Source organism: Culex quinquefasciatus, chromosome 1 (assembly GCF_015732765.1).
Source record: "Culex quinquefasciatus strain JHB chromosome 1, VPISU_Cqui_1.0_pri_paternal, whole genome shotgun sequence".
In the NCBI taxonomy this organism is placed as follows: Eukaryota; Metazoa; Arthropoda; class Insecta; order Diptera; family Culicidae; genus Culex; species Culex quinquefasciatus.
The window spans coordinates 85217334-85238584 of record NC_051861.1 but is presented as its reverse complement, the minus strand read 5'-3'; the positions used below and the strand labels follow the sequence as shown (position 1 = coordinate 85238584).

Below are 21251 nucleotides of genomic sequence, written 5' to 3'. Positions count from 1 at the left end.
GATAGAACATTACCTTTCAATCTAAAACTGCCCAATAATCTGATCCCAAAAGCACTTATCAATTTCATCGTGAAACCGGTGCTGTAATTAAAAACTTTGTCAGCGACTTTTCTCTCCTTCCTCCACATCAACACCCACGTAGCCCCTCTAATTGGTATTAATGGAATATCGCAGTAAAGATTATTCCACCTTTCACCGCCCGCAGAGAAAAAAAGAAGAACCGTATCGATAATCACTTTACGTTTGATTCGGTGAAAAGTTGGCGGAATCTAATTATGATACCATGATTAGCATATTTTTAATTACATTATTTCTAGAAGGTTCGTTTTCGTCCAAGACTGAAAGGTGATTTTTTCAAGATTGTAGAAATACCAAAATGTGTGGGCCTCGATGGCGCAGTAGGTAGCGCGTAAGTCTCATAATCTTAAGGTCGTGAGTTCGATCCTCACTCGGGGCATACAATTTTTTTAAATGATTGACAGCACAGTTTTAACTTCAACAAAGGTCGCAAAATCGATGCAATCATCATCCATACAGAACGGCACGACGCCTGGCGGGAGAAATGAGATTATTTCCAATTTCTGTTTGCACTGGGCATTAAGAAATAAGCAGCACCTGTGTAAGGTTCCACCCATTTGATCAGAGAGCGGTGCTCTACCTAGAAATGGGACGCAGGGAAAATAAAACCCATTTTCCAGCCAATGATTGCTGAAGGGAAAAATGGAAAAGAAGAAGATAAAGTTTTTCGATACTTGAAATTTGGCCTTTTTTGGCCTGGCGGGGGGGTCAACCCAGCAGAAGGTGATACTGCTCTGTTGCTGCTGGGGGAGACAATTGTATTTATACGGAGAAGGCGAATCCCATCCAGGGTTCCAGAGTTTCCTTCAATTAGGAACTTTTAATATCTTGAGCCGAAGTCACAGGGAAAATTGAAATTGTCTGTTTGCCAGCTGCCACACGGTTGAGGTGGGGTTTTTCGAAAACGATATGCGGGTTTGGTGGAATTGGTAACTCTTACGGGTCTTGTTTAAAATGAAATGAAAATATAATTTTTGCTTGTAGTAGAACGCTTCACGATTTTACACAGATTTTTTAAAACTTTTTAATGTAGTTCTGCAATTGTCCAAACTACTGTTCACAAATGTTGGTTTAATTGCCCAACAAATAATCACATGTATGGTTTTGCCTTCCTCACTGAGGTAAGGCTATAATCCTGCTCTAAAAATGAACTTTTTATTAAAAGCTCGAAGACCAACCTTCATGTATACAAATTGACTCAGAATCTAAAACTGAACAAATGTCTGTGTGTGTGTGTGTGTGTATGTGTGTGTGTGTGTATGTATGTATGTATGTGTTCAAAAATCTTGCCAAGTTTTCTCAGCACTGGCTGAACCGATTTTGATCGAACCAGTTGCAATCGACTTGGTTTAGGATCCCATAAATCGCTATTGAATTGTTTGAAGTTTCGATAAGTAGTTCAAAAGTTATGTATAAAAATGTGTTTTCACATATATCCGGATCTCAATTATATGCATGTAAACGATGTCCGGATCCATCATCCAACCCATCGTTGGTTAAGTAATCAAGAGACCTTTCCAACGAATCCACAACATTGAAGATCTGGCAACGCTGTCTCGAGTTATGACCACTTAAGTGATATTTATGTACTTTTTTGAAGCCGGATCTCACTTAAATGTATGTAAACGATGTCCGGATCCATCATCCGACCCCTCGTTGGATAGATAATCAAGAGACCTTTCCAACGAGTTCTTAACATCGAGGATCTGGCAACCCTGTCTCGAGTTATGACCACTTAAGTGATATTTATGTACTTTTTTGAAGCCGGATCTTACTTAAATGTATGTAAACGATGTCCGGATCCATCATCCGACCCATCGTTGGTTAGGTAATCAAGAGACCTTTCCCACGAGTCCACATAATTGAAGATCTGGCAACCCTGTCTCGAGTTATGACCACTTAAGTGATATTTATGTACTTTTTTGAAGCCGGATCTCACTTAAATGTATGTAAACGATGTTCGGATCCATCATCCGACCCTTCGTTGGTTAGGTAATCTAGAAACCTTTCCAACGAGTCCACATAATTGAAGATCTGGCAACCCTGTCTCGAGTTATGACCACTTAAGTGATATTTATGTACTTTTTTGAAGCCGGATCTTACTTAAATGTATGTAAACGATGTCCGGATCCATCATCCGACCCATCGTTGGTTAGGTAATCAAGAGACCTTTCCCACGAGTCCACATAATTGAAGATTTTGCAACCCTGTCTCGAGTTATGACCACTTAAGTGATATTTATGTACTTTTTTGAAGCCGGATCTCACTTAAATGTAAGTAAACGATGTTCGGATCCATCATCCGACCCATCATTGGTTAGGTAATCAAGAGACCTTTCCAACGAGTCCACATAATTAAAGATTTGGCAACCCTGTCTCGAGTTATGACAACTTAAGTTATATCTGTGTACTTATTTTTCTGGGCCTAAAAAAATTGCTGAAATATGTGTCCAAACCACTCATATTACCCATTGTTGGTAAAAAGTGAGGAAGGCATCAACCACATAGGTGGATTAAGTTAGTTTTTCTCTAAAGGTTCACCTTCCTGAATGGTGTGAAGAAAACATTTCATGAAAGCCAAATTTGCGTCGTTGAGTCCGCACTTACCGGACATGGTCTGTCATGACAGGATCGATCCGAAGCTTATTTCTGGAGAGATGTAGCAGGCTAATACCGGTCAGAATGTGTAGGAGTTGATTCATCGTAGCAGCTGGGTCAATGTGAACTTGGATGGATGATTTGGGAGCATGGTATTTGAAGTCAGTTGGTTTGATGTGTTGATAAGATTTAAAACAATTTTGAAGTGAAGTAAATTATAAAAAAATGAATCAAAGACAAAACATCGATTTGTTCGAGAATGATTTGCTTTGTTGTGTTTCTCCTTATCTCACTTTCGTAGGTAGTTTTGCTCGAATATTCGTGTTGGCAGAATTTAACACTCAAGTAATTATTTTACATTTTTAAAAGTTCAATAAACCCTACAAAGTTCTGTAACCTGATCATTTCATACAATTTTATAGATTAAATTCAGTTTTAAAATAAACAACAACATACAATTCTGACGATTGCGCTGATTAAAAACAATGGATCCTAACAAGATTTTGATCAGTTGGATTTCAATTTGAAGATGGCATATAATGACCACTTATCGGCGCTTTAATGCCACTCGGGTCATCCTTGAAGCCGTCGAGTCCAGGCTTCTCAGTTTGCTGAACGTCGGAAACGGTGTCTTTTGTGGTGGCATAGACTACCCAAGCTGCTTTGATTGCCATTCGATCTGGCTCTACAATTGTAATGCTTAAATTATGTTCGATTTTTTCTCCAGCGTCGTCCTTTAGTTTGGGAAACTGAGGAATAGTTTTGTTTTCATCCTGAAATCAAAAAATATTTAATTAAATTTATATAAATGTGTCACTTGTACTATAACTACAACGTTGGGCTTGACACTTTCAAAATTAGCTTTTTCTGGATAGCAATGAACCAACAATTGAAACAAACTTATGCAAGCCATTATAACCTTGAAATGACTCATCATAGAGCAACTGCCACAAAAAATATCTTAGTGAGTGATGCTTTGCTATTTATAACAGATTTCATTTCAAAAAATCAAACATAGCCGACACAAAAATATTCATTATAAATTGCTGCAATTATTACTTTCTAATGTATTCCACAATCACGTTGATTGCCTGCTGATTTCATCCTCTTCCCCGATGAAAAGTCACCATTCCATCAAGTGCCTAGTTATTAAGCTCTCCCCTCTCGCAACAGACTTCGTCCAAACAATGAGTGAAAAATTGCCCACGTCATGTCTAGTATGGTTTCATTATCGAATAAACGACACTTCCCAGCCAACGCTCACCTCCCCCCACTCCATCGTACCTATTTATTGAATGCCCTTGTCATCACCTTGCGCTACCGATGCTACGGAAAGTGCCAATTTTTGCAGAATAAGCCAATTTCTCCCATTCACGCCGACGTGCCAAGGTGAACCAGCATGCCTGCACAGATTCCTCAAATGACTGTCAATTCTTCGTCTCAAACCATCCGTGGCCCACAACATATCATCTCCTTTTATCATCTCACCCCCAACCTCCATCTCCACAAGCCAGTTAACTGGAAGGTACACACACATACACCAACCTTCAATGGAATGCCATTGAATCCAGAAGAGAGGAGACGAGAAGTGCTCAATGAATAGAGGCTATAGGGCGACGTCACGAAGAATGAATCACAGCTCAGCAGAAATTATGATATAGTTTCACCTTAACTCATTTCAGGGGATGAGCCTCCACCCCCTGAGTCTCTTTCGGTAATTGAGAAAATCGTGCGTGTGTGAGCAGTTTTCCACTCACCCACACACACACACACACACTGACGAGGTAAGTTTCAGGAAGAGTGTGTCAACCCCCTCAGGGGTAGAGTCATTGAGAAGGACACGTGTGTCACCGTAGGTGGTTGGTTCAAAGTCGAAAAGTTGGGGTTTCCCGGCTGGTTTCACCTTGACAGTGTTACTGAATGTTAAAAATATGGACAAAACCATCAATTTTTACACGTTTTTTCACATCTCTCATCTTTGAAATCTTTGAAATCTTTGAAATCTTTGAAATCTTTGAAATCTTTGAAATCTTTGAAATATTTGAAATATTTGAAGTCTTTGAAATCTTTGAAATATTTGAAATATTTGAAGTCTTTGAAATCTTTGAAATCTTTAAAATCATTAATCATTAATCATTAATCATTAATCATTAATCATTTATCATTTATCATTTATCCTTTATCATTTATCATTTATCATTTATCATTTATCATTTATCATTTATCATTTATCATTTATCATTTATCATTTATCATTTATCATTTATCATTTATCATTTATCATTTATCATTTATCATTTATCATTTATCATTTATCATTTATCATTTATCATTTATCATTTATCATTTATCATTTATCATTTATTATTTATCATTTATCACTTATCATTTATCATTTATCATTTATCATTTATCATTTATCATTTATCATTTATCATTTATCATTTATCATTTATCATTTAGCATTTATCATTTATCATTTATCATTTATCATTTATCATTTATCATTTATCATTTATCATTTATCATTTATCATTTATCATTTATCATTTATCATTTATCATTTATCATTTATCATTTATCATTTATCATTTATCATTTATCATTTATCATTTATCATTTATCATTTATCATTTATCATTTATCATTTATCATTTATCATTTATCATTTATCATTTATCATTTATCATTTATCATTTATCATTTATCATTTATCATTTATCATTTATCATTTATCATTTATCATTTATCATTTATCATTTATCATTTATCATTTATCATTTATCATTTATCATTTATCATTTATCATTTATCATTTATCATTTATCATTTATCATTTATCATTTATCATTTATCATTTATCATTTATCATTTATCATTTATCATTTATCATTTATCATTTATCATTTATCATTTATCATTTATCATTTATCATTTATCAATTATCATTTATCATTTATCATTTATCATTTATCATTTATCATTTATCATTTATCATTTATCATTTATCATTTATCATTTATCATTTATCATTTATCATTTATCATTTATCATTTATCATTTATCATTTATCATTTATCATTTATCATTTATCATTTATCATTTAGCATTTATCATTTATCATTTATCATTTATCATTTATCATTTATCATTTATCATTTATCATTTCTAACTTTTTCAAAAGGTCCTATGTGAGCTATTCTCCACGAAATTGATCTCTTTGCAATTTTTATTTATGTATTTTTTAATCCGACTGAAACTTTTTTCGTGCTTTCGGTATGCCCAAAGGAGCCATTTTGCATCATTAGTTTGTCCATATGATTTTCTATACAAGCTTGGTAGCTTGCCATACAAAAATGATTTATAAAAATTCCAAAATGTGTATCTTTTGAAATTTTTTTTTAATCAATTTGGATTTCCTCTTGATTTCTAGAACAAAGTCCTGGATGTTATAGGCTCTTTCGAAAGAGCACGCAATTTTCAATCAAACTGCATCAATAACTCGAAATCGATGAAAATGCTTATGGGACATTTATGCGATCAGGGGCAGTTTAGGTTTGGATAATCATTTGCACTGAAATAAAAATATACACGGTAAAATAAAATTTGGTGATTTTTAATTTCACTTTTTGTCACACAAACTTGATTGGCAAAAAAAAAATCCTTTTTTATCTGATATGTTTTAAGGGACATCAAATGCCAACTTTTCAGAAATTTCCGGAACGGGAAATAAAAATCTTTGGTTTATGAATTTTTGAATGAATATTGATTGTTTTCATAAAATCGAAATATTGATCATAAAAACTTTTCAACTTCATTATTCGATGTAAAATCGAATTTGCAATAAAAAAGTACTCCAGTGAAATTTTCATAAAGTGCACCATTTTCAAGTTATAGCCATTTTTTGGTAACTTTTTTGAAAATAGTCGCAGTTATTCATTTTTGAAAATTAGTGTCCTTGTTTGCCCACTTTTGAAAAATATTTTTGAAAAGCTGAGAAAATTTTCTCAGAATCAAAAAGTCTTGATTTAAAATAAAATATAATATTGTTTTTGAAGGGATCGGAAAATTTCACGACTGTTTCGTATTTAAACATTGAAAATCGGACCAAATGCTGAGGTATCGACATTTGAAAATAATGGATTGTTTGGGTGAAACTTTGAAAACATCAATTTTCAGGTTTTAAAATCTTTGCATGGCTATATCTTTTCAACATAGTTCATAAATATTTTAAAATTTCTCAGCTTTTTTCAAAATATTTTTCTCAAAGGTAGGCAAACATGGGCACTAATTTAAAAAAAATGAATAACTGCGACTATTTTCAAAAAAGTTACCTGAAAATGGCTGAAACAGTACACTTTATAATTTTTTCACTAAAGTACTTTTCAATTCTTAATTTTATTTTACATCAAAAAATAAAACATTAGTATTGATTCAAAAAAATAACTCGGTCTGAGTTTTTTGTCCGCTATGGAAATTTCTGAAAAGTTGGCATTTAATGTCCCCTAAAACATATCAGATTTTTTTTTGCAAATCAAGTTTTAGTAACAAAAACCACCAAAATTTTTTTTTTACTGTTTGTAAGTTTTTTTCAGTGTTGTCCTTATCCTTACCTACAACTTTGCTAAAGACATCAAATCGATCAAAATATTCCATCTAAAGATACATTTTTTTTTTGAATTTTCATAAATCATTTTTGTATGGACAGCTGCCAAATTTAATGCAAAATGGCTCTTTTGGGCATACCGAAGGCACCCAAAAAGTTTCAGCCAGCTTAAAAAATACAAAAAAATCGAATGTCCGAAAACTCAGAGAATTGCTCATGTATATTGGAAATTCATGGCACATATTGGTGGTTTTTAAAAAAGTACTCTAGATATACAAACATCGTTATATATCATTTATTATTGTAACTTTTACTTTCTGAAATTAGGAAAAATGATGATTAATAGACGATTTTTGTTTAAAAAAATCAAGAACCGTAACAAACTGAAATGAAATCTGATTCCATTGAATCAATCAATTGGTTGTTTTCTGACAACCAAATATGTGTCAGTCACTTGGTTCGAGTGGTAGAAATGACAGTTTTCCCATAAGGAATACATTGTAGAAAAAAAGCAAAAAAACTGCTCGAACGGAAATGCTCTATTTAGCAATTTAGCGCATATTATATAATCTTTGAAAGTTAACCTAGTCCAGTTAGAAAATGCTCTCCAAATTCCCGTCAAATTCCAAAATGTTTCATAAGGATCAATTTATCTAATTGTTTCATCTGGGTTTAATTCATTTGATTCTGACCAATTGTTCAGAAAATTCGAAAATAATACTAACAATTTACCGAGTTTCTACAAAAATGCCAACCGTGTCCCTCGATGTTACATGAAAACACCATCCAACTGCTGGCAACTTTGTCCCTGCACAAGGCCGTCCCGCCAAACACCCACGCCCGACGCCACTCCGAGATGGAGTGAAAATGATGACGACTAACGATGATGAGGATGATGATAAAATATGTGAATGAAACACCTTACTCACCAAGGTCTGAGCGACTCAAGGTATCCTCCCTAGGTTATATCGGATTTTGCTACCTAAGAAGCAGCTTAGGTTAGGAATTAAATCACACACGCACCCACATGGGAAGTGAATGGGACAAACTTCACAGAGATTGCCGAAGGGGCTTTTATGGCAAGTTTGGTGGAAACAATGTCCCCTTGGTTGGTTAGTCGGTGGGTGGGTGCCGCCGGGATATAAACTATAAAACACTTGATAGGGATTTATGACGCTTGAGTTGACGTAGTTATGGTCCTCCGTTCTAAAGGAAAGTTGGAGGGGTTTTCTGCTTGTTTTACTTGCTGATTAAACACTTTTTGGGACAGTCATTTCGGTTCGTACGTGGGAGTTAAGGTGAAACTGGTTAATACACATTTGCTGAATATCTCGTCTATTTCTATAACGTCCTTACTGTTGTTTGTTCTTTTTTGGATGAACCATTACAAATGGACCACGCATGGTACCTGCTCCCATAGCAGCAGCTTGATTGCCTCCAAAACCTCCCACAAGGGCCTGGTGACCTCCAGTCTGCATTTCACCTTGACCAGGCTTCATCTGGCCAAAGCCTGGACTTTGTTCCATCTTGTTGAACTCATATCGGTTGGGAGGTCCCATCGGCTTCTTCTGGTCTCCCTTCATTTCACCAGGACCTTTTCCTCCCGTGAATCGCCCCTAGCAAAAAAAGAGGCCCCTAATTTTAAACTCAAAATTTAAAGCAACAGTTGCAAAACATCTTACAAAGCAGCCGTGACCTTTGCCGCCCTTGGGTTTGTCCTCTTGGGAAGAATCGCCAGCGTCCTTGGTGGTGGTAGATTCTCCCGCGACGGTAGGAGCCGCGGGCGTAACTTCCTCTTGAGCTCCAGCTCCGATCAGCTGCTGGGACAGGGCCAGAAGCAGGCACGCACCGGCCAGGATCATCAGAAGGGGGTTCATTGTGGCAGTTGGTTTGAAAAATAAACTGGATGGTTGATGTGGCGATGATCACGGTTTTTATAGCAGTTTGGTATGGAATGCAGATTAGATTAGAAGTTGCTATATAGACAATTGATTGTTGTTGCGTTGAACCAAAAAAAATAATCTCAACATTCAAATTTGCATTTTTTTTATTTCCCGGATATAATTCAAATTTAATTTGAAAATAAAAATGATACTGCTTCTCTCACTCAAAATATCTTCTCACATGAAAGGTCAAAACGTTCAACTTTTTGATTGAAGTGCGGAAAGATTCAACGTTGCAAAAAAAAATGTAAACTGGAATGATGAGAACTGAACTACAATTCAATTATCTGCGAAGTTACTTAAAATCTAATTAGCATTCCATACCAAACTGCTATAAAAACCGTGATCATCGCCATCCATCCAGTTTATTTTTCAAACCAACTGCCACAATGAACCCCCTTCTGACGATCCTTACGGGTACGTGCCTGCTTCTGGCCCTGTCCCAGCAGCTGATCGGAGCTGGAGCTCAAGAGAGCAATTCTCTACGAAATCGGTATTTTTTCTTCAATTTTAATTTTTGTATTTTTTAATCCGTCTGAAACTTTTTTGGTGCCTTCGGTATGCCCAAAGAAGCCATTTTGCATCATAAGTTTGTCCATATAATTTTCCATACAAATTTGGCAGCTGTCCATACAAAAATGATGCATGAATAATCAAAAATCTGTATCTTTTGAAGGAATTTTTTGATCGATTTGGTGTCTTCGGCAAAATTGTAGGTATGGATACGGACTACACTGGAAAAAAATGATACACGGTAAAAAAAAATTGGTGATTTTTTTATTAAACTTTTTATCACTAAAACTTGATTTGCAAAAAAACACTATTTTTATTTTTTTTATTTTTTGATATGTTTTAGAGGACATAAAATGCCAACTTTTCAGAAATTTCCAGGTTGTGCAAAAAATTATTGACCGAGTTATGATTTTTTTAATCAATACCGATTTTTTCAAAAAATCGAAATTTTGGTCTCAAAAATTTTTAAACTTCATTTTTCGATGTAAAATGAAATTTGCAATCAAAATGTACTTTAGTGAAATTTTGATAAAGTGCACCGTTTTCAATTTAAATCCATATTAAGGTGACTTATTGGAAATAGTCGCAGTTTTTCATTTTTTTAAATTAGTGCACATGTTTGCCCACTTTTGAAAAAAATATTTTTGAGAAGCTGAGAAGATTTTTTATATTTTGCTTCTTTAGACTTTGTTGATACGACCTTTAGTTGCTGAGATATTGCAATGCAAAGGTTTAAAAACAAGAAAATTGATGTTTTCTAAGTCCCACCCAAACAGCCCACCATTTTTCAATGTAGATATCTCAGCAACTAATTGTCCGATTTTCAATGTTAAAATATCAAATATTTGTGAAATTTTCCGATCTCTTCGAAAACAATATTTTCAAAATTTTCAAATCAAGACTAACATTTCAAAAGGGCAAAACATTCAATATTACGCATCAGACATAAGGCCGATGCAAATATTTAAAAAAGTTTTTGTCCCTCGGCCCTGGCCGAGGTCAAGGGGGGGGGGGGGCAAAAAAATAAAAAAATATAAAAAGTTTAATAACAAGCCATAGTCTTCACATTTAAATGAAAAAAAAAGTGTTTTAAAATGCATTTAACACTAGTTCAGTTGTTTGGAATCATTAGTTTTCAAAAAATCTAAGATCTGACAAAAACAAAAATTGTATCGAAAAAAAAGATTTTGCATCGAAAATTTTCAAAAAATTTTAAGATTTTTTAATAAACCCAAACAAGCTAAAAATGATTTAAAACGCAGAAGAATGTTTTTTAATTTGATTTCAGCTGGCTGCACTTGAATTTTCATGGAAATTTTGAAGTTTATTGTAAAAATATTTTTTTTTGCCCCCTGATTTTTCGGCCCAATTTTGAAGGGGGGGGGGGGGGGGGGTGACAAAAACTTTTAAAAATATTTGTACCAGCCTAAATTACAAAAATAAAAACTTTTTGGAGATTTTTTTTCTTTAAAATTTTATGTTTAATCTCAAATGTTAACTAGGGGATCAGCATATAATTCCACCGGGAACCTTATGTTGGCAAATCAGTAGTTTGTTGTTCAGTTACAGCTAGTGTAAAGCATTTTCTACCGAAATTTAGTATTGTAAAAGCGTAATTCATGTTCAACGGACAGGAAGGATCACACTAATATAATTTTGTTTCAAGGAAACTTCAGCTATTCAGTTTTTTAGTTTAGTTCAGTGTGTTGTGATGTATTGCTTGAATGACCAAGTAGAAATTTGATCCAATAAATGTTAAATGTGGACAAATTCACGTAATACTTTTAATTATCTCACATATATATGCAAAAAAGTTAAAACCGATGTGAAAACTATGTGAAATAATAATTTTGGAAAAAATGCATGTATTTATTTCATACGACCTTTTCAAAATCCTACGTAAACAATATTGACAGCACTTCTGGTGGGGACTTCAGGAAACTGCATGCGTGTCAGATCCCTGTTTAAAGCATGCTTTCATCGTACTGGCTGCGTTAAGCGGAAAAACAGACACCATCCGAAGCACCCTATTTTTCGCTGATTGTGCGCGGTGAAGTGCAATAAAACTTGATTGAAGGCAAAATTAGTTTTGTTTTGTTTCGTATCGTATACCTTTCACTGTGTTTTCTCACTTCTATACGAACTTGAACTTCTAATGACGGCTGCATCGCAGATGCTACACCGGCCAATTGATATTGCATTTTTTTCTAGTTTTTATCCCTTAACACATTTTTATAAACCGATTATTTTTAGTTACAAGAGCTCTGTTTTTGATTAAAAAAAATCATCTTTGAAAAAGTATTTGCCTAAGAAGATAAAGTGTTTATACTGGATCTTCAAGGGTTAAGAAGACCCTTCCGAGATGGAAACTCCCAGCCGATGTTCACCTTGTCCGTTGGCATTGGCATCGGCGCGGCAGTTAACGAAATTGAATCGAAACTGGCCAGACCACGTTCCGTCGGACAGACTTGAGAGAGTAGGTTTGCACGGTAGATTGATTTCTCCCCAACGCTGGCCGGCTGGAGATAAGATTAGCTGCACCTGTTTCTCAATCGGAACCGGGGGGAGGAAACAAAAAAAATATCTGAAACAAATCGATAGGTTCAACTCCCGCCAAAGAAGAGGCAAACGTGCCAAGGTGCGTTCCGGAATCGATAAATCCTTCGTTGGCCGCAATTTTTCACTTGTCTTCACGTCGGAAGGAAGAATGTGCTTCCGCTCAATTTAACTCTGATAAACCGTCCAATAAATCATCGTCTTATTTTGGTCACGGACTTTGCTTCTTTTTTTGACTCCTCGGAAAGGGATTCGACATCAATGAAGTGGCCAGGCAACACTGTACTGGAAGCAACGTTTACCTTGCACCATCAAAGATCTTAGACCCAGAAATTGAATCCTTGTTTGTCTTTGGATTCTTAGAACAAGGGACGTTACAAAGTCGATGGTCGTCATTTTATGGGATGCAGTTTTCCCTCGATTTTTCCCATCTTTTCGAAGCAGGAAGCTAGACAAAACAGTATGCAAAGTGTAACCGGAGGAAGATGATTTATAGTAAAAAATTTCACTCCTCTTTCTTGTAGGAGTAGCAATGATTCACCGGAGCTTCCAGGACAAGGTAGGGTGGTTGCATGCATAAGAGATTTTGATTGAAAATCGGAGCGAACCTCGAAAGGACGGTGGAAGGTTCTCTTCACCGTGTTGAGCATGTTGGTGACATTTTTTTGCAGTGTATTTTTATGTGGGGATGCCACATTTATTTTTTCATAAATGATCCTTAACGTTTTCGCAAATTTATTCTTCTTTGTTATTTGCAGGATACTTTTTCGATCGATGCCTTAGGTCCAAAGCTAATTTCAATAGAAAATTGCTATGCAAATGATCGAAAATCTGAAATTTCAGAACGTGTGGTATTTCAAAGAATTAAGATTACGAAAAATATGATAAAAGTGAGAAAAAACAAAAAAAAAAATGATTTTATTCCAAGTTTTCGTAACCTCTTTCAAATTATTCCTTAAAATTTAGCAAACAAAAACAATTCTAAGATTACCATAATTGTGATACTTTTTGTTCCAGAATTTCTGGCCCGATATTTAAGAGCGAGTCCACGAACAGGGCATACCCCTTTGGCTTCATCCATAAAGTACGTCACGCTAAAATCGGCCAAAATTTACCCCCCCCCCCTCCCTTTGTCACGCTTTTCCTATACTTATAACATGCAATGTCACACTTGATATGGTTTTTTGAAATGAGTTGTTTTAAAAGAATAAATGGCGAAAACTTTGGGGCGGTGCCAAGAAGAAGAGACAGCTCCAATTTTGATAAAAATTGGGAATCTGTAATTTTTTTATCATAAAATTTCCGCAAAATTTGAGCATGCTCAGAAAAAGTCGATTTTAAAGTTTAAACAAATTATGTTACAGGCCACGGTTTCAACATTTGAATGAAAAAAAAAAAACGAAGTTGACTTTATAGCTGTCAGCCACCATTGCTAATACCAACAACTAGTGTCTTCCTCTTAACTACAAGGACTTCGCCGTTCTGGGCTCCTAAGTGTTTGAGTACGCAGGGCTGAGCTGTAGGTTAGTCGTCGACTAACAAGTTCTTTAAAAAAAATGTCGCCCTCCTTAAACAATATGGCGCCCTCAGCAGGGCTTAAGACTTTTGCAAATTTGCTGAGGTTGCCAAGTTGCGCCGCGAATCAACTAGCAGCAGTCTTCCCGAAACGCGCGCACGCCGTACACGCCGTACAAGTTTTCAGTGCAGATGAACCTCCAACACACCAGGCTGCCATGTTCGAGTTCTCCCCGCACGGCGCACTCAAGTTTACACGCGGTGTAAACACGGGGTGCACACCTCGGGTACAACGCCGTGCGAGCGAAGAGCGTGTAAAGAGACGAAAAAATGACTGCTTCTCACTCTCTCTGCGGCAAACACTGTAGTGTGACTGCAGCAGAGAATGAAACACCGCTTTACAGCAGAGGGAGCGTGAGGGAACTATTTTTGTCTCTTTTCTGCGTCGTCGGCTTGCACGGGGTTTGTACCCGGGGTGCAAGGTTCGGTTTTAAACTCGAGGTTCGTGTGCGCGTACAGACTGTACACGGCAGAGTTTAGGTTTGCTTGTACGCGTGCACACGCGGTGCTGGTGTTTGATCGAGTACAGAAAACAAAGAACGCGGTTGAACGCGGTGCACGGGGATCACTGACTAGCAGTGCTCTTCAACGTGTTCCGTTTTGATGATTCTTTCCTTTTTTCTAGATGCTGCTACGTTGCTGGGTCACTGTTCGTTTTATGCATCGCTAGCATAAAATGGCCGGTGTTATGGTATAGCAGAGTCTGGTCTGTGCTTGAAATAAACCTTTTTGTTCGCTGCTGGAGTGACTATTTTTTGCCAAATCATTCAAAAACTTATTTTTAGTCAGGGTGAAATTGGGTTAAAATGATTTTTTATGGAATTTACAATTTCTCAGTCTTTTCAATGAAACTTAATTCTGTTTAAAGGGTTGATTAGGAGACATCTTAAAAAACGTTAGCTGAAAATGTCACTTTCCTAGAACAAAAACTGTGTTTTTGCCAGCTATATATATTTTGGGTACTTTTTTCACCAAAAATGATTTTTCAAAAAATCTACCTTTTAATAAACTGTTTGAAATGGGTCAAAAAGTACCTCAAAGTTTAAAAATATCCACTTCAAATATTTTAGCATGTCAATACGATTCATTGGTAACATTGCTGAGTGATTTGTTTTGATCCTTGCTTTGTATTTTAGCATTATTTTAGTGTCAATTTTTCAACCGATTCATCAAATTCCAACATATTTTGGAAAATGATGTTAAACTATCTAATAACAATCCTTCGTTAAAAGTTTTTCGCTATCATTTTTTTTGTTCTTTAGAAGTAATGAGAGACGTATCGTTTTTTGACCCATAGTCACCCAAACTGGCGGTACATTAATTTTAACTTGATACAATTTTCAATGTAATTAAAAAAATGCTAGATTTATATTTTAGTAAGATTTCATTGTGGTAAGATAATTATAATGCGGTAGATTTTAACCGAATCGTTCGTATTAAGGAGAACAGTGGTTTTTTATGTTGGTGGTAACATCTAAAAGAGCATCAGTGGAAAAAGAAACAAACCCATAGTTTTTTTAGAAGATTCTATAAACATATGAAACACAATAGTTTGTAGGGTAATTGCAAAAAATACTTTTTGCAATTCCGTCGTGAAACTACAGTCGACTCTCTGGTTGTCACTATCCAAGGGATCGTCGAGGAAGAGAATCATCAGTTTACAGAACGATGCAAAATGAAGACTCGATTGAAAATATGTTTTTCTTGGTACCCAGCTATGGGAGAGAATCATGGCAACGTCCATCAAACAAAAACAAACTAATGTCAAACACCCTTCAAAGCTTCGTTTCGCCAAGAAAAATGTCTATGCAAGCCATGAGAAAGTGGAATTATTGACAACCGGAAGAGATTTTTCAAGCAAACAGAATCCAAGGGACCGTCGAGGAAGAGATCCTTCAATCAAGGGAAAATATCGAGGAATGAAGATAATTGAAGTATGCAGATTGAAGGGACTGAAGAATTCATCGATAGATGGAGAATTATTGATATCGAGAAGATCGACAGCCAGAGAGTCGACTGTACTTGCTTTTCCTGTCACTCTTGAACGACGAAATAGCCTACTTTTATGTACCAAAAATAACTGAATCGAATAGCAACACTTTTCAAAATAAATGCTGAAAAGTTCTACTTTTCAGCACTGAAATGGGTGTTGAAAAGTTGAGCTTTTCAGCTCTTGTTTCGAAATGTAACACTTTTCAACATTTTTTGATTTAAACAATTTTTTGACAAAATACATGAAACTTTGACTTCAAATTTCACTCAATGGGTGTTTTCGGAATTGCAAAAAATGTTGTATGGAACCTCGTTGGTTAAATGTACGACTCGTGCTGAAAAAATCCTCTTTTTGCAACTTGTTGCATGAACTACTATTAGAAAACTGCTTAATTTGAGCGAGTATTTTCTTGTGATTTTGTGATGACTATACACGGAAAGGGGATCGATCGCCAAACCAGCGACCGAATTTTGCTGAGTTGGTTTTGCTGATATCAGCGAAATTTTTCTCTAAACCAGCGAAATTTTTCGCTGAAAAAGGTGGCTGCGCGAAATCAAATCCAGCAACTTGGTTTCGCTGGTTTGTTATTTCCGAAACGGTTTCTTTTCCAGCGAAAGTTTTCGCTGGTTTGATACACATCCTTCCGACAGCCGTCATAAATGTTTGTTATTGTTCACGTTTGGAAGCGATTTGTGGCAATCGAATTGCTTTAGGGTTTTTTCAAAACAAAAGCATGAAAAAGTTCTGCATCAAGTGTTCAGCATTAAAATACATACTCAACAGGTGATGGTTCTTTTCAATGAAAAGAAGCACGTTTCCATAAAGTTCTCGCAGCAGAAAATACGGTGCAGTGAAGCTGGAGATGTATTTGTACTGCTGCATAGATGAGTGCACAAATTGTCGCAGGTGGCAGCAAGAATCGTAGGCGAGGAACTTGACCATGGCCGCGGAACAGTTTGTGCTGTGGCAAGTAAGTACAACCTGGCTGGACTTTCTTTTAATTCTGCTTCCGTTACTGCGAAATCTTTTCTGACGATTGTTCCATCCGTAAACCTCCGTCAACCGGAAAGTGCTAAAGTTTTAATCTACTAGGAAAATTTAATTAAGACTGGTAATATGAAACTGTGCACAAATCAACACATTCACAAAATTCAGCTTATAACATGCAAGACGGTTTTAAACAACCACTTTGCCACATGCTTTTACACGATTCCCAATTAATCTCTGGTTCTCAAATCCTCTGGTTTATTTTGGCATAGGCTTCTGCCGCCAAAACAAAAAAAAACAAACGTCGGTGATAAAAAACGCTGATCCAGTGCAACTGGTCCAGTGGAAACATTCGCTGAACCAGCGGATTTTTTGCCGAAACCAGTAGAATAATCTCCTGGTTGATTTTGGTACGAGCTGCTACCGCCGGAAAAAAACCCGGACGTCAGCGATAGAAAACGCTGATCCAGCGTAAAAGAACACCAGTTCAGTGAAGAAATCCGCTGGACCAGCGAATTGTTTCCCAAAACCAGTACAATAATCTTCTGGTTGATTTTGGTGCCCTGCCGCTTTTTCCAAACCAGCGAGAAAATTTTCTGATTCTAGCAAAACTGATCCCCCAAACAGCGACATTTTTCACCAAACTAGTGTTTTTTTTCACTGGTTTGATAGAATTTCATCGGTTTCCAAACCAGCGAAAAAAATTAGCGATTCTAGGTAATTTTTGTGCAGGCTGAGAAATTAGCGACATTTTTCGCTAGTTTTAGCGAACTTTATCGCGATTTGGCGATGGATCCCCTTTCCGTGTAGTATTACGATGTGGTCCCGTCACGCAACATTTTCTTCTTAGGTACAATAATGTGTATTTCAAATGAAATATTTTTGTATAAAAATAAAATATCCGCTTAGGGGATTTATAGAGGTGCAAAAAATGACAGTCGAATAGATTCGGTTGGAATGTTGCATATAAAAAGGTTTTTAAAATGTATTGACGTAGTTGTTATTATTTATAAGCAAAAAACGAATAACATATTAGACCCTCCCCCCCCCCCCCTCCGCTCAGCAATTGACGCCCCTTGTACAAATATAGGCGCCCTACGAGGAGAAGCGCCCTCGACAGGAACATTGGCGTCCTAAACCCGCCAACTGCGACTAACTAGTTCAAAATCGTACAGCTCAGCCCTGTGAGTACGGCACGGAGAGACGTATCCGGATACCCATATTTACACTTAGAATTTTGAGAGCGCCCGCCGCGGGATTCAAACCGACAACCTCTGGATTGTGAGTCCAGTGCGCGGTCCCATTGATTTGAATTCACGGATATATCGTCGCCATCGTGCTAACTTGTCGTACGTGCATTTTGGGCCAAATTGAGTTAAGAACGCCATTTTGTGCAGCTCACAATGCCTCACCTTTTGACCTTCACAGATCCCCAAAATTCGATTTCAATCCTGAGATATTCAACAAAAACCGAAAAAACTCCGTGCATTTTTGTCACTTTACATATGAAAGTAGTTTCAATCTTGTCGTGCTATCTTGTCACTCCATGAAAATTGATGTAAGTGCGACAAAAGGCCAAAGGATTTCAGGCCAGGAAAGTCAGGATGCGTTTGTCGCACGTACAAGCTAGACTACCGTAAACATTTATAATTATAACTCGACTCCAGCAACCAACTTCAACCAAACTTCGACAATGCACAGAATGGTCAGCCAAACAAAACGTGTTTGTTATTGTTTACATTGCGTGCGCTCGTTTTTGTATATTCAAGGTCAAACATTAAAACGCGTTTTTCTCGGAACGTCAAAATGGCGGGTGCGACAAGATAGCACGACGACGTCGATATGAAAAAGACAAAAGTGTTCAATTTCGTTTGCATCAACCGGAATTTTGAAGTACTATGACCCAAAAAGCTAGCCTGAAATTTTTAGCTTATTTGGTTATGGTTTAGTTGCTCCAGTATTGATATGAAGTTAGAATGGAATTTCAATAAATTTAATTGATTTATTTTTCACTTTTTAACTCTTCTTCTAGAAAGTTTTCCTCAACCCGATAAAACTTTATCATGTAAGAGTTTTTTTATAGGTTTGATTTGTAGAACATCGCAAAGCTGGGAAATGATCCCGAAAAGATACAGATTATTTTTTTTAGCATATTTTGAAATTTTGCCGAAAAAAGTTAACTCTAAAAAACATCCTGTATCTTTCCAGGATCAATTCTTAGCACTTTGCGATGTTCTACAAAGTTGTTCCCCGGATCAAAACCTATAAGAAACCTATGAATAGGAAAATTTGATAGGGTTTTGGGAAATTTTCTATAAGAACATGTAAAAAGTTACAATTCTCCATATTAAATTGAATCAAGTTCCATACTAACTTCAGATCAAAACTGGAGCAACTAAACGTTAACCAAATGAGCTCAAATTTTCAGGCTAGCTTCTGGGGTCATAGAACTTTGAAATTCCGGTTGATGCAAACGAAATAGAACACTTTTGTCTTTTTCATATATCCATGAACCACCCTACTGTCCAGTTGTTTTGCAATCATAAGTTTCCAAAATTTGTAAATATTGAGGAAAATTTTATTTTTGGAAGACAAATTTGTTTTTTCTTTGTTTCATAAAAATTCAAAATAATTTTAAACGAATCCAAACTAGCTAAATATGATCCCCAAAGCAGAAAAATGCATTTTACATTGTTTTGTGTTCATTAGACTTCTTTTATCATCAAAATTTTCCAGTTTTATGAAAAAAAATTTTTTGGCCCATAATTTTTCGAACTAATTTTAAAAGGTGGAGTGAGGGGCTAGACGGGGTGGCATAAACTTTGCAACGGCCTTACTTGAAAAAAAAAACAAGCTATTTGACCCCGCGTGCGTTTCAACAACGCATGCAATCCCAAAAACGATAAGAAAATCTAGTGCAGATGAAAAATGTGTCAATGTTCGGCACATCCCTACGTCAATCACCTCAGTTTCAAACGATCGCCTCTAATATTGACAGATTTGATAAACTATGTTGGCTGTCCACATTTCATCGTTCGCCATCCATCGAACACTTCCGGTGTGGTTGTGTGACTTTCCCTGGTTTGAAAATATTACCGATCATTATTCTTTATTATAATGAGAAGCATGCCACGGCACCTTCCCCCTTTCCAAAGTAACCCCCAACGCCCCCGAGGACATCCCTCCAAAAGCTGAGGTTTAACCATTTTTCACCGTCACAACCTCCTTCAGGGACACAGCATCTTGTTATTGTCTTCAATGTCCTCGCCTGGTTTCGTTTAATCGAATCAGGGGACATCTGGGAGAAACGCCACCTTCCCCACGTTGTGACACCTTGCGCCCGGGCTGTCAGTTTGTCGTCGGCAACGAGAGGTGTCAATTTTCCGCCGAATCAATTTATTACCGGATTAGTGTCACTCTTACCCCACCTTGCACGGGGAACAGCTTTGGAGCGCCGTGAAATTGGCGACGTTTATTGATTTAGTCGCGATTTGGCTGAAGAAAGATTCCGTGAAGAGCTGTGACGAACTGGCTTCTCCGTGCAGCGGGGAACAGATAAGTCTTCTGTTTTACGCCACACCGAAGTGGAGCGCAATCTATAAGTCATGTTCGTTTTGACAGGTAGCTTAGTGTTGTTCGTCAGCAGAGATTAATAAGCTGGGACACCTGAGGAAGAAGGATGATCATGGAGGAAATTTATCTCAATAAAGTTATTGAACTTTGAAAAACAGCAATTCCCATACAACTCAAATCATATTTCAAATGTAATGTTATCAAATCTGATTCACTAAAGAGACAAAACAAAAGAAAAATATAAGACCAACTTTTGCGACTGATTTGTAAAATCTTAATTGTTTTACCAAAATCCCGGCTCCAAAAAGGGCCTCATTTCACCGCTCAATAAAACAACATTCGTCCTCGATGTCCGTTCAAAGAACTTTGCCCTCATAATTACGGCAAGGATTAGACGTGGAAATAGTGTGCATTCAGGGCCGAGCAGGACACGCCTCAACGCACTCCCAAATCTCTTTCAAAGGCGAATATGTTACTCTTAATTGAATTTGATTACTTGAAGATTCATCCTAATTCATCTTGAAGGGAGGGAACTCTCTCGGACAGTCAAAAGGTGCTGCTGAACTTGTCCGGAGAAGTTGACGTTGGTCCACAAAAGGGTTCTCCTCCATTCGTCTCGTGATATATCCGAACCGGTTTTAGTGGGAAAGTTTTTGCATTTAGATAAACCTTACCCCCCGGATGCTGCAGGTTCTGCTCGCCGACAGTCAAACTTGACGATGGTCACTTTCTTGAGGAAGTTAGAAGAAGGTGAACCTTTTCTTAGACTGCTGAAGGGTTTCCCTCCCCGATCAAGTCAAGTGTAAAACAAATATAAACATTAATTTATA

The 21251-nt window shown here is 36.6% G+C and overlaps 1 protein-coding gene and 1 non-coding gene across 2 annotated transcripts; one reads left to right on the top strand and one right to left on the bottom strand.

Annotated features, from left to right (window-relative positions):
* Positions 1–384: 384 nt before the first annotated feature.
* On the top strand, positions 385–457 carry Trnam-cau. Its single transcript has one exon. It is a non-coding gene; the product is annotated as a tRNA-Met (tRNA).
* Positions 458–8595: 8138 nt separating this feature from the next.
* Positions 8596–9171, bottom strand: LOC6045380. The gene is made up of 2 exons (XM_001862724.2): positions 8964–9171; positions 8596–8897 (listed from the first exon to the last, which is right to left on the bottom strand). The coding sequence occupies exons 1-2, from the start codon at positions 9156–9158 to the stop codon at positions 8634–8636; spliced, it is 459 nt and encodes a 152-aa protein (XP_001862759.2). The 5' UTR covers positions 9159–9171; the 3' UTR covers positions 8596–8633.
* Between the last annotated feature and the right edge of the window lie 12080 nt (positions 9172–21251).